At 35.4% G+C, this 14,080-nt stretch overlaps 1 protein-coding gene across 2 annotated transcripts; it reads right to left on the bottom strand.

Moving 5' to 3' along the window:
• Positions 1-428: 428 nt before the first annotated feature.
• LOC136687175 (NACHT, LRR and PYD domains-containing protein 3-like) lies at positions 429-13,361 on the bottom strand. 2 transcript variants are annotated; one of them, XM_066661463.1, is made up of 17 exons: positions 13,328-13,361; positions 12,954-13,055; positions 11,711-11,824; positions 11,365-11,475; positions 10,165-10,278; positions 9,771-9,881; positions 9,551-9,661; positions 9,080-9,193; positions 8,784-8,873; positions 6,867-8,633; positions 4,642-4,806; positions 4,246-4,431; positions 3,790-3,963; positions 3,221-3,391; positions 2,932-3,105; positions 2,678-2,851; positions 429-1,808 (listed from the first exon to the last, which is right to left on the bottom strand). In XM_066661463.1, the coding sequence occupies exons 2-17, from the start codon at positions 13,049-13,051 to the stop codon at positions 1,664-1,666; spliced, it is 3,819 nt and encodes a 1,272-aa protein (XP_066517560.1). In that variant the 5' UTR covers positions 13,052-13,055; positions 13,328-13,361; the 3' UTR covers positions 429-1,663. The 2 variants fall into 2 exon arrangements, with proteins under 2 accessions (XP_066517560.1, XP_066517569.1); XM_066661472.1 differs by having other exon boundaries at positions 8,784-8,870.
• Between the last annotated feature and the right edge of the window lie 719 nt (positions 13,362-14,080).

Below are 14,080 nucleotides of genomic sequence, written 5' to 3'. Positions count from 1 at the left end.
GGTCCGGCTTCATACGCATTCATAAGCCGCCCTGAACTCTTCCCCAAAAGACTTCTGAGTTTGCCTCCCCGTTTCAGCCTCTGCGGGCGTGGTCTGTACTAGCAAATTGTTTTCCATTCTTTTTGGTTCTTTCTCCCCCTAAATGGTGTCTTAGTTGAACTAGATCTAGATCTTTAAATAAATAAAAAATGAAATAGTTAAAAATTGCATTTATATATTTTACAGTTAGGCACTCATAAATGTATGTGTTTAATATTAAAATGACAAATTTTAATTTTTCTCTTCAGTGTAAACATGCACATTTCACACCATATCCTTTAAAATTATAGAAATTTATTACAAAAAAAGGTCAGGTTTCATTTTAGATTTAATTTATTCTTCAAATGCATATGCACAAAATATATTTTGTTATTTTTTTGTATGCAATGTAAAGAAATAAACATGATGAAATCTATTATAAACAGAAACGGGAACACAGGTGTTTACTGGAAGGGATTTGTTGAATTAACTTTAAAATAAATAAAGGAATCCTTAGAAGTCTATTTTCTATGTTATTGAATCATACTGGCATTTAATAGAAATTATTTGCATTTACAGTTATATACAGGTAAATAAATGATGAATTTACATTCATTCATTCATTCATTATCTGTAACCGCTTATCCAGTTCAGGGTTGCGGTGGGTCCAGAGCCTACCTGGAATCATTAAGCGCAAGGCGGGAATACACCCTGGAGGGGGCTGAATTTACATTGGAACATTTTAAATAAAAAAAAAGTACAACTATTTGTATATTTACTTACTTATATTACTCTGGTCTATATGTGAGGAGAACGATCTGCTCTTTGTACAATTACATTTCTTGTCTAAGTTTATTTTCACTGTGTTTTTATTTAGCATCGGTGTTCTGCATCAGTACTGTTACTTCAGTGCTCATTCATTTTCATATATGCCAAAAACATCTAAAACAAAAAGAAAAGAATGAAGTCATATAACCTTTGGCTCTTTTTTAACTTAAGCTGCACATTCACAGTGCATGCAATGCAACTTACTCAGTACCAACAGTTTTGAGGAGTTATTCAGTACTTCCAATATAATAGATATCCTGAAATGTCTCATAATTACTGCAGTCATTATGCCTTTACCTTGAACTGGGATAAATTAAGCTAGCCTATTTAAAATCCTTCTGAAATAACTGAAAACTTTGTGGGTTTATTTTTTATTTTTTTTGTTTTATTTATTTAGGGTGGCATGGTGGCACATTAGTTAGTGCCTCAGTCACACAGTTCCAGGGAGCTGGAGGTTGTGGGTTCAACTGCTGCTCCAGGTGACTGTCTGTGAGGAGTTTGGTGTGTTTCCTCTGGGTGCTCCGGTTTCCTCCCACGGTCCAAAAACACACATTGGTAGGTGGATTGTGGACTCAAACACGTCCATAGGTGTGAGTGTCTGAGTGTGTGTGTGTGTGCATGTGTTGCTCTTTTAAGGACTGGTGCCTTCTCCAGGGTGTGTTCCTGCCTTGCGCCCAGTGATTCTGTGTGGGCTCCGGACCCACTGCGACCCTGAACTGGATAAGCTCTTACTGATAATGAATGACTACTTACTTATTTATTTTATTTATTTAGTTATTTAGCCCAGTCACTTTTCTGAGTACATCTGATTTGTGAATTATCCTGTATCACATATAATTTGCTCTCTGGAGCCTTTGGGCTCATTGTCCACTACACAGCAGTCTTTCAGAGATGAGGGTTCTGATTGCAGAGCTTCAGCCAGAGCAGCATAGCCTTGTTTAGAAATACCACATTTGTACAACCTAAAGAAAAGGCAGCATGTTCCATTATTTTTCATTTTAATTATCAGCATAATTCATACAGAAATTATTACAAAGAAATGGTTATACAATGCAAAGTATCAAACCAAAAAATGTATGTTATTATTTTGTGTATAAAATGGTTTACACTTTGAAATATACATAACAATTTTGCATTATAGCCAACATGACCAATCATAAAATTGTTTGTTGGTCATACAGTAGAGTCACTGATCTTTAATCATGTAATATCATGTGCTTCATTGTTGCACTTTCTATGCCAAAGGTTTTAGATCAGACTATCACAGAGTGAATTTCTGATCTGAAGTCTGATCGCAGCTGCAATCAACCATGACTTTGTATGATGCAAGATATTTCTCAACATTTGTTTATTACTAAACAATCTTTATTTTATGCTATGACATCAACACATGGAAGATTGCATGGTGTATTTGAGAAATCTGTCAGGTTTTGAGCTTGGAAACAGACTTGAGAGCAGCAAATGATGATCAAACATCCTCAGAATTTTATAAATTCTTTTGATTAATATCATGATTGCTGCCTTTAAGTGCTAGCAGAGTATTAGTTTCAGCCACAGAAGTTCCAGCCACAAGTAGGTGGACAATCTGATACTTTCAATGTGTTAAGTTGGCCTCATGGTCAGGATTCTTCCATTTGCATTCTAATTAGCCATCTGCTTCCTCCATGTCATGACAAAATAGCAGACTTGTGATTGGTTCTTTTGCATGTCAGTCAAATTTCTTTTCCTGCAGTAGCAGGCAGTTCTTGGCCAAGAGTCTAGGCTCTAGAGTCCCCACAGAGTGCAGAATGCAAGACTGGCAGAGTATATACTGAAAATTAAATGAACTTACGTAAGTTTTTGTAGTTTGCAGTGTGGGTTTCTAAGTCCAACAGAAAGCAGCTTGGCTCCTGAATCCTGGAGATCATTAATACTCAGGTCCAACTCTCTTAAGCTTGAAGACTCAGAGTTAAGAGCTGAGCCCAGAGTTGCACAGCTTTTCTCAGTGATGCCACATTCATTTAGCCTAAAGATTATAAAGATAATGAAAACACATCCATAAACACACACACACACACACACACACACACAGGTAACAATACTAACTTTAGAGTCTCAAGTTTGAATTGTGGATTCTTCAGAGCAGCAAACAGCAGTTTTAGTCCTAAAAGTCCTGGTCGGTTTTTGCTCAAGTCCAGAACTTTCAGATGAGAAGGATTTGTCCTCATGGCTGATGCTAGTGATATAAAACCTTCTAATCTGATGTTACAATTCGAAAGCCTACAAAAGGAGACAAATAATTTAATTCCAGTAAATCTGTGTTAAACAACTGAACTGATTAATAATGATTGTGATTTCTCAAGCACTAATATAAATTATCGGGGACCATGCTTACCAAAGTGACTCGAGTTTGCAGTGGGGAGTCTCCAGTCCAGCAGCAAGCAGCTTTACTCCTGAATCTTGTAAATCATTATTATTCAGGGAGACAGCTTTCAAGGCTGAATTTACCTGTAGTGCTAAGGCCAGAGCTGAGCAACTGTGTTCTGTTATTTTACAATTATTCATCCTGAAGAAGAATGAAAATATAAATCAAAAGTCCCTGGACATTCTTTTATTTCAGAAATGAAAGGGAAAACTACATTTTACATTTATCAACCTTCCCTATAAAAACTGAAAAGACATCTTCATTGAGTAATAATTATCTTCTTTTTAAAAACTAATAGAATAAATTTAATAAAATATACCCAAATATTTTATTTTCCACCCAAATATCCTGTTTCAGCAGGAGATATGTACCATTAAGTTTACATACAATTCAGTTTAATTTCAGTTTTTAATTTTGTTTCAGTTTTATTTTTGCTTTAAAAACAATGCACACTAAATACTACATAGAAGACAGAATTATGTGTTTTGATGTTTCCCTTCATGTATTTTGACCTGTTAAGTACATTCACTATAACTCACTTTAGTGTGTCCAGTTTATGTGACACTTTCTGTAAAGTATCACATAGCACCTCCACTCCTGAGTCTCCTATGTTGTTCTGACTCAGGTCAAGTTCTGTCAGGTTTAAGGAGCTTGAACTCAGAACTAATGCAAGAAATTGACAGCCAACACTTGTAAGACCACAGTTTTTCAACCTGTAGACATAAGATATATAAATGACAAATAAATTACAAATATGTACATTTAGTCACATATACACAATACACATAATACACATCATGTATTTATCTATTTTGGGAGACCGGATTTGTGATTATCAGCAGACATTATATGACAAATTATATGTTTAGATTATAAGTTTTTACATGAATGGATGCATTTTGAAAATAGCATAAAAGTGGTCATTTACATTTACATTTACAAGTGAACATTGATTGGATGATGTTGAAATTACCCAAGTAACCCTATTTATTTACCTTAAGATCTCAAGGACACAAGGAGTTCCCATCAGTCCAGAGAACTCCTTAATATTATGATACGTTTCTATTATGTCTAAGAAATTTTGAAGCAGTTTGTCTAAGTTATCCACAGTGTCAGAAGCTGGCACTTTACTCAGGACTGAAGCGAGAGCACTTTTATTATCAGTTGCAGAAGTCTTTGTCCTATAGAGAGAAGAAAAAATCCTACCATTTAAACTCAATGCAAATTATGCAGCACTGAACAAATGATAACTAAATAATTTTTAAATATATGCATTTTATACTAAATTAATATTCCCATGTTTTTATCAGCACACACAGCAATATTAATATTCATCCACATTAAATCTACATAAATCATATAGTTTTCACTGAGTAAAATGAATAACATACTGCATTGTGTCCATGTGCTGAGATGTAATTCCAGTACAAAGCAACTTCACTCCATAATCCTGGATGTGGTTGTGACTGAGATCTATTTCTTTTACTGACTTGAGCAAAGAAAAAGCTAGAGCAAGTGCTGCACAACCTCTCGCTGTGATCCTACAGTTATTCAGCCTGCAATGATAAATACAACAAATTTTAATACTGCAATCTTAAACCTACATTAAAATATAGTGCCGGTTCATTGCAGGGTGACACACACTGACCATTCATTCTCACATTCACACCTGCAGAATAGCTAGTCCACATACCATATGTGTTTTGGACATCAGAGCACCCAGAGGAAACCCATGTGGACAAAGAAAGAACACATCAAAGTCCTCACACACCGTCTTAGCATACATTATTACATTTAATGTAAATTCTTCATGGATTATTTTTTTACTTTTGTATGTATGGTGGCATTTTCATGTGTAACAAAATTGTAGAAAATCAATACCTACAATGATTAGCCATAACATTATGACCACCTCCTTGTTTCTACACTCAATGCCCAATCTGATCCACTGAGCATACAAGAGCACTTTGCAGTTCTACAATTACAGACTGTAGTGTATCCATTGCTCTGCATACTTGTCCCCATTCACTGCTTTCTTCAATGTTATGGACATACATAGTAACACCACAGAACAGATAAGAATGCAGAGCAACAGATGGACTACAGTCTGTAATTGCAGAACTACAAATTGCTCTTGTACTTTCAGTGGAGCTGAGGGAAGAGTGTAGAAAAAAGGAGGCAGCCATAATGTTATGGCTGGTCAGTGTATAGTATGAATATAAACAGTAGAAACTCATTTGGTTAGGGCTAGTCTTAGCATAGGTTTAGGGTTGATTATACATGGTGGATAAAGGTGATTTTCTGCACCATCTGAGCAAATGTGAACGCTGAAAACAACAGTACATTTTCAAGTTAATAGTTAAATATCTTGTTAAATTGTTAAAGATATGAATTATATTAACTGTACAACAGTAGGAGTATTTGGAGCACAAATCTATGTGTTATTAAACCATTTGTTTACTAAATGTACATATGCACAATTGCCAAATGTGTATACTACATTATACAATACTGCTTAATCTGAACCATGGTAATTATTTCATATAGTTATGTAATTACTAATGATGTGAATCATTGCTTTATGGTCATTGTTCAAATCTACAATGATAGCTGATATCTACATTTAACCCATTTTTGGCAGTTACCACACACACAGACACAAACGCACACACACACAAATACACACAACAATTGGAGCAACGATCTCACACCTAAAGCATCGGGAAGCCACTCTCTGCACCAAAAGAACATTTCTGTTTTTTGGTGCTTTGTTCAAGGGCATTTTTAGCAAAGTTTGAGCACGTGACCTTCAAGTCTCAAGCCTGCTTCTCTGAACATAGTTATCATCCACTTTCACAACATATTTTCTTATGAATCATATAGATACCTGGCAAGACTTGTGGCCAGAAGGGATTGGAAATGATGATATAACCAAGCTTGCAAATATTAAACATATTTGTGAGAGAGAGAAAAACTCACTTAAATAGTGTGACAAATGAAAGAATGAAGACTGAGATATAGCCACACTGCATATAGCCATACTACATCCTATATTCAGTCCTTAAAAGGAGGTTTTGCCAAAAGGAGCAAATAAATCTGGATGACACACTCCAGCACTCAGAACACAGGCTGATGGTGAACTTTCAATGCACATCTTGTCACAACATGCACAGTAACACACACACAAAAAACAATCACCCAAATGCAATCCAAAATCAAAAATGAAGAGATTAAAAAAGAACTCTGAAAATCGCAGAAATTATGGAGCAGCAAGGCATGCTGGGAGCTCCCTGATGGGTCTCAGCTCCTCCCAGTCATTGGACACTTCTACTGCCCATAATGGTTTGTACATTTAACTGTGAAATAATGTATCTTTCACAGTAAAGGGATATCAAAAATTTGTGGAAGTATTACACAAAAGTATTACAAAAAAATTATTTAGGGTATTTCACTGTTACAGAAACTGTTTTCAACCTTTTTAGAGTTTACAGTCATTTGCTGTCATTGTTATCAGTTTCTTACTGTAAAATGTACAGACATTATTTACAGTGTATCCAAAAAATTTGTTCATTCATATATTTGTTACTGGGTTTGTTTTTTTTTTTTTTATAATTACCTGGCTCTCTCAGACAACTTCATCACAGGAAGCAAGCAGAAAAGACCCTTGTCCGACTTTACATATTTTCGAAGTTCCAACACATCCAGCTTCTTATCTGAAGTGAGTATTATGTATACCAGAGCTGACCAGAGTTCAGGAGAGAGATTTTCCTCATTTTGGTTTCTGTCCCTCAAGAAGATTTCGATTTCCTTCACAAGAGAGCTGTCATTAAGCTCATTCAGACAATGGAAATATCTAACAGACAAATGGGCACAGACATTATGTCTGATTTTGTATTTTAAGTAGCCAATGATGCCTTTTGTCTCTATAGTCCTGCTACTTTTCTCTATCAGCAGGTCTCTCAAAATGTTCTGAGTGGACTCCAATGAAAATCCCATGAGAAAACGGAGGAAGAGATCCAGATGACCACTTTCACTCTCAGAAGCTTTATCAACTGCAGTCTGGAGCAACTTTTCCATTGTTACAGTTTTTTCAGAATCACTGGCCTGTTGAGGACTGAGCACATTTTGGTTGTGGTTGTGGAATGACAAAAACACATATAAAGCTGCAAGATGTTCCTGAATACTCAAATGCACAAAACTGAATACATTCCTCTGGAACAAACCAAAATCCTCTCTGAAGATCTGTGTGAACACTCCAGAGTACACAGAGGCTTCTCTGACATCAATGCCACACTCTGTCAGGTCTTCCTCATAGAAGATCAGATTGCCTTTCTCAAGCTGCTCAAAGGCCAGCTTCCCAAGCTTGAAAATCATTTCCCGATCCACAGCTTTGTTGTCAGAGTACTTTGCTTTTTTGGTGTTGATCTGTGTGATCAAGAAGTGTGTGTACAGCTGAGTTAAACTCCTTGGCATGTTTTCCCAACCACAGTCGACCACCATTCTCTCCAGAACAGTGGCTGCAATCCAACAAAAGACTGGAATGTGGCACATGATGTAGAGACTCCTCAGTGACTTCAGGTGGGTAATGATACCATTGGCCAGGCTTTGGTCATTAATTCTCTTCCTGAAGTACTCTTCCTTCTGTGGATCATTGAATCCTCGTACCTCTGTTACTCGATCAACACATTCTGTGGGGATACAGCCACATGCTGCTGGTCGAGAGGTTATCCAGATTTGTGCAGAAGGAAGCAGATTCCCCTTGATGAGATTGGTCAGCAGGACATCTACTGAGGCTGCCTTTGTCACATCTCTGATATTCTCATTGTTCTGAAAATCTAACGGAAGGCGACACTCATCCAGACCATCAAAAATGAAGACTGAATGGTTTGTAATTTCAGATGAACTTGCATCAAACTCTTGTATGAAGAAGTGCTGAAGAAGATCATTCAGGCTGTAGGTTTTATCCTTCATTAAGTTCATCTCTCTGAATGGAAGTGGGAATACGAAGTGGATGTCCTGATTTGTTTCACCTTCAGCCCAGTCCAGAATGAACTTCTGCACAGTGACAGTTTTTCCAATGCCAGCCACTCCTTTTGTCAACACAGTCCTTGGTTTACTTTGTCCAAGTAATGGATTAAAGATGTCTTTGCATTTGATTAGCTTGTCCACTGTTACAATCTTTAGTGATGTCTCAATCTGGCCAACCTCATGAAGAGAGTGAAACTGTTCATTCATACTTTCTGTGATATATAGTTTGGTATAGACCCTGTCAAGAGGTACAAGGCTTCCCTGCTGTGCTGTTCCCTCAAATAAGTGCTGATACCTCTCTCTAAGACTGAATTTTAGTTTTTCGTTGGGTACCTCCAGGGTATTTGAGTCATGCCTGTAAAATAAAATGGAGTTTTAGAAAACTTTACTTGAAATTTGAAAGTAGTATTTTAGCATTATGTCCAAATAGAGCAAATGCAATGTTTTCATAAAATATTTAATGTTCTTCATTGTTATATATTATAAAATCTCAGTTATTCCTCACAGTGCTTCCCTGGGGTTTATGTCTTCACAGAGGATGGTATTTATTTTGGTGTCTCTTGGTTCAGTAGTCCTGAAATGATCCTTTGTGCTTCTTGGAGAGGGAAAAAGACATTAAAAGTAATGAGTATTTTTCCTTCACGGTGTATGATTAACTGATTATTTTCTTAAAAATCAGTTTCATTGAATATTTTCCCACATTTGACACTTTTCCCAAATTTGAAAAATGAAATATATCTTCAGATCATATGTGTTCATTCTCAGAGCTAATATTAGATTATTAGGAAAATGTGTCCTTACCTTTCTGTTGGTGGCAATGGCTCTCCTTCATAATTTATTGGAATTTGCATTGACTTATCACTTTTCAGAGACAGAACACTGGGCACAGAGGTATTAGATCTTTTCAGCTGAAAACTGTAGTAAAAAAAAAGACAAAATATTTCAAATGAAAACATAAAACTGGTATTTTATTTGAAGTTCCAGTAAACTTTGTAAGATCTTCTCAAATTATTGTTGCTATATTTCTACAGTGAATCAAATTACACACTCTGACTAGAACCACTGTCACAAAACTTCATCATGTATCACACAAATAGATTCATCATATTTTTTTAATTTTAGTACCAGAGACATAGGAAGTACCAAAACATGTATCACTGTTTCACACGTCAAAATATGTGCTGTATTAGTACAAAAGGACTAGAAGGACTAGCTATTGACCCCAAGGACCAGCTTTAGGTTGAAGTTTAGGGAAAGACTGACATGTCTTACCTTTTTTCAGGTGGTGAAGGTTTTTCTTTATAATTGATTGGGTTTTGCATGGACCTGTCACTTCTCAGGGATACAGTGCTGGGCTCAGATGATTTGGACATTTTAAGGAAACTGTTGCAAAATTGGCATGGTATGAATATTTTAAATAGAACAACAAAGACATTTTTTAAGATGCCGGCAAAGTAAGACTAATGCATAATGAAAGACCACCACATCTTACCTTTTTTCAGGTGGTAAAGATATTCCTTTATAATTGATTGGGTTTTGCATAGATCTATCACTCTTTATAGACACACTGAGCGCAGGTGAATTGAGTCCATTCTGCTGAAGTCTATGATAAAATATATAGTATGATTTATAAAGTTTAATCAATATAGTTTGCAATTGAAAAAAGTGTGTAAAATTAAGCTTGAGAATAAACTTGAGAATAAGATTGTAATTGTTGGGTATTTGCATGGACCTATCACTCTTCAGAGGCACACTACTGGGTGCAGATGAGCTGGATCTTTTTGGTGAATTTATTATTATATTATGATATAGAATTAAATAGATTTAGGGTGACCATAAGATTATGTTCAGAGATACTGGGAAGACTATATTTGATAGATTTTTACCTGTTCTCTGGTGATGACAGTCCTTCATTATAATTGATTGGTATCTGCATGGACCTGTCACTCTTTAAAGACACACAACTAAGCACAGGTGATCTGGATCTGTTTGTTTCAATTCTGTCATAAAAGAAAATAGTATTGTTAGTTTTAAAAATTTAATTAGAATTAAAGTGTAATGGAGTACAATTTTAGGAGAAAGTTTACATCTAAATTAGGTTGAAGATCCAGTTAATGGTTATAAAATTGTGCTTTTCCACTGCATGGTCCCTATATGACTCAGCTCAGCACTTTTGAGTTTCCATTAGGCAAATCTTGTATATTATCCCTGGAACCAAATACTTTTTTAGTATCTGCTTGCAACTGGTTCAAAGTGTGTAGAGTAGGGACTAAGCTTGTTGTGCAAACCTTGCAGACTGCTGATTGGGAGAGTCTTCTCAACTCAGCAAAATGCAGACCTCTAAAACAAACTCACCAGCTGTAAAATCTCCAAATTGCAGCAGTGATCATATTTGTTTTTATCCGATTCACAACTGTAGCTTGCAAAATTATGCAGTGCTTGCTTGAAGATGTTCAAAGGCCCTTGGATTAATGGCCAATTAAAAAATTCAGTGAGAGGGGTGAACGTGCAGCAGCAAAATAATTCTGATCATGGGGCATGGAGGTATGTTCAGTAATAAAATAAATAAATAAATAAATAAATAATTTGAATAAATGAAAATTAAACAACGCCTAATGTAACTGCTTCCATCGCTGTGGTTTTCTAAGCACATGGTTCCCTTTAGAAATTAATTTTGGAATGTCACCAGCTATAATTTGCAGGGGAGCTGTGGTGGGGGAAAAGCAACCAAGGAAAAGCACGTCAAGTTTTGCCAAGCTGAGCCAATGGCATGCAGTTGAAAAATGCTTAAAGAATATAATAACAATACAATTCAGTAAGATCTCAGTAATGTAGTACATACACAGCAAAATGGAGCATTGCATATATTTGTATCACTTTTGTTTTGCTAATGCCACACAATGTGCTTTTTATGTAAGCAAACATTTTTTCCAGATCAAGCATTTTAATCTCTTCTGGGAGAAGGTTATTGTAACTCTACGGGTAAAAGAGCATCCTGCTACTTCTGAGTTTAGACATTTGGAGAGTTTAGGGTTAGATGCCTGTACAGTAAAACTAATGGATAACGAAATACCACATTGTCTTACCTTTTTTCAGGTGGTGAAGGTTTTCCTTTATAATTGATTGGGTTTTGCATGGATCTGTCACTTCTTAGAGACACAGTGCTGGGCTCAGATGAATTAGATTTTTTCAGGAAACTGGTGCAGATCAGACAGTTTATATTTTATAAGTGGCATCAAAAATTTCAGTGAGTTTAGACAGGGATAACAAACTACTTACAATTTCCTCAATAATTTTTATTATATGGAATCAAACTATTATAGATGATTTTTCACATTGAGCATTACAGTTTAAATACATTTTGTACATGAATTCTGTGTACAGCCAATCATTGGTCAAGTCTAGTCAAATTTATTGTAAATTTATTCTTACCTTTTGGGTGGTGGCACAGGTTTTCCACTGTAATTGTTTTGCATTTGCATGGACTGGTCAATCTCCAGAGACACACCACTGGGTACAAGTGAACTGGTTCTTTTTGGCTGAAAACTGCATTATTGACAAATTGAACATATGTATTTTGCATATAGACATAGATTTCCATTCAACCAATGAAACGTGTTGTGACAACAATACATATGATATTATTGACCAAAGAAATGAAGTTCTCCAAACCTCATTGTCATTTGCTGGAATATAGTATTATGGCTTTTTGTTTATAGAACAAATCACCAAAGAATGGTTTCACTATATTCAACTGCTTGTAAATTTTCCATGGCTGCTCAGAAATTTGGGTTAAAGCTTCAAGTAAAAGCCTGATCTGCTTATGAACATGAACAAATAAATATATTAACAAATTAGGCCATACACACTACATTTAATCCATTAAAAATGTGAAAGTTCTGTCTACTTTGTATGGCTGGCCTCACCAGACTGGTTTAAACTGTTTAAAAGTTATGTGTGGAATGTTGTCTTTACTTCCAGCAGCTTTTGTTAAGTCAAAAGTCTAAATATATTTTAGAAAACATGTGGGACACATTTACAAAAAAGGTAAAAAAGAAGTTCCAAGATCATAAAGGGCAATGTGTTTTGATTTTGAGTGTATCTCAACTGTCTAATGCCATGACCTTTCATCTAATCCGCTTCAGGTCAAAGACAATACCTTTCTTTTAGCACATGAACTGAAGAATGCACCATTCTGTTATATTATATCTGGGTTATTTTGGTCTAAATATTTAATACTTAAGCTACAAAAACTGGAACTAATCACAGAGCAGCACACCAAAGTTGGACAATAAAATCAAACATAGATCAAATGATAAAAAAAAGAGTATTCCTTGACCTATTGTTATACAGATGAATATACACCAATCAACCATAACATTATAACCACCTGCTTGTTTTTACACTCTGAAGAAACAAGGAAGTGGTCATAATGTTATGGTTGATCAGTGTTGAAAGTAAACTACAAGCTTGCCATTTCAAACCCTGAATAAACCTAACCCTAATCCTAGGTTTTGCATTCTTTTTTCGCTCTTAAAAGTCCATAGCTCTGCATTCAGGAGACTGATTTTAATTTTTGAACTTTACTGGAAAGATAACCACCACCAGCACAGATCACTACCATCAAAATAGCTAATGATTGATATATGGCTATATTCTTAAAAAATGTTCTTACCTATTACATCCACTGACAGAACTGCAGATTGGCTCCCTTAAATCACTCATTGTAGAAGTATTATTCTCTCCTTTCAGTCCACTGGAAATAATTAACATTGACCTTAGAAACAAAGCAAAACTTTTTACAAGGTCCTTACATGAAAGCAATAACCAAGTATAAGGAAGAACTTTGGAAACTAAAACTCAATAAACTGGTTCTGCTGGTTATATAACGATGACAAGGTTCATTGTGAATATGCACAAATACTGTAACCACAAATACTCATTTGAAAAAGTCTCTTGTTAGTTGCATGGTATATATAGTAAATATATTTACAAATAAAAACCAAAGCATTGGTATTCATCAATGTTTATTTTATGTGAAAAACTCACCATTTACATCTGGGTTTCTCCTCAGCAGTGTCTAATGAAGTAAGCTCTCTGACTAAAGTTATTTTCTTCCTGGTAAGATAAATGTCACAAAAGGGTTTTTTTTTTTTAGATGGAGTGATTAATGAGAACAAATTCTTTTTCAGTTCACATGACATGTTTATATATTTTGTAGCTCTCAAGAAAATGTGCTTCTCTGTGTTTTTAAAATATTAAGAAAGAAATATCATTATAATATTTCTGACACATAAATGTGGTCTTGTTTCATGTCACCTAATACTGGCTTTAGTGGGTCATAGCCAAGGGCTTATTTAACTATAACAACTCATTTTTTTCTCCACTTTATTCTTTCTCTCTGGTTCTCAGACCTGGCAGGTCATAGCATGGATTTTTGTTCATTCATCTTTTGTAAATGTATTTGCATTAAAGTTCACATTATGTCCAGAGCCTTCTCAGAATCATTGGGGTCAAGGCAAGAACACAACTCAGATAGAGCATGTTTAATTTAATATCCGTATTATGAGATCATGCTAACCCTGACCCTAACCCTAAGTACTGTAGTATTAACACTGTTTTAATCACAGCAGTTGTGGCATCTAAACTACTGCTCTACTGAAATGCATAATGATATTCTGATTCATATTTCACACAATAGCCTACAGTTGTTTGGAGATTAAAGATTAAAATAAAATTGTACTTGTATCAAATCAAAACTCATGCATGTCACATCCATAGTCTGTGTTCACTCTCCTGGTC

This window comes from Hoplias malabaricus, chromosome 1 (genome assembly GCF_029633855.1).
Source record: "Hoplias malabaricus isolate fHopMal1 chromosome 1, fHopMal1.hap1, whole genome shotgun sequence".
Classification (NCBI taxonomy): Eukaryota; Metazoa; Chordata; class Actinopteri; order Characiformes; family Erythrinidae; genus Hoplias; species Hoplias malabaricus.
The sequence above is the reverse complement of the archived record's forward strand: the minus strand, read 5'-3'. Positions and strand labels throughout refer to the sequence as shown.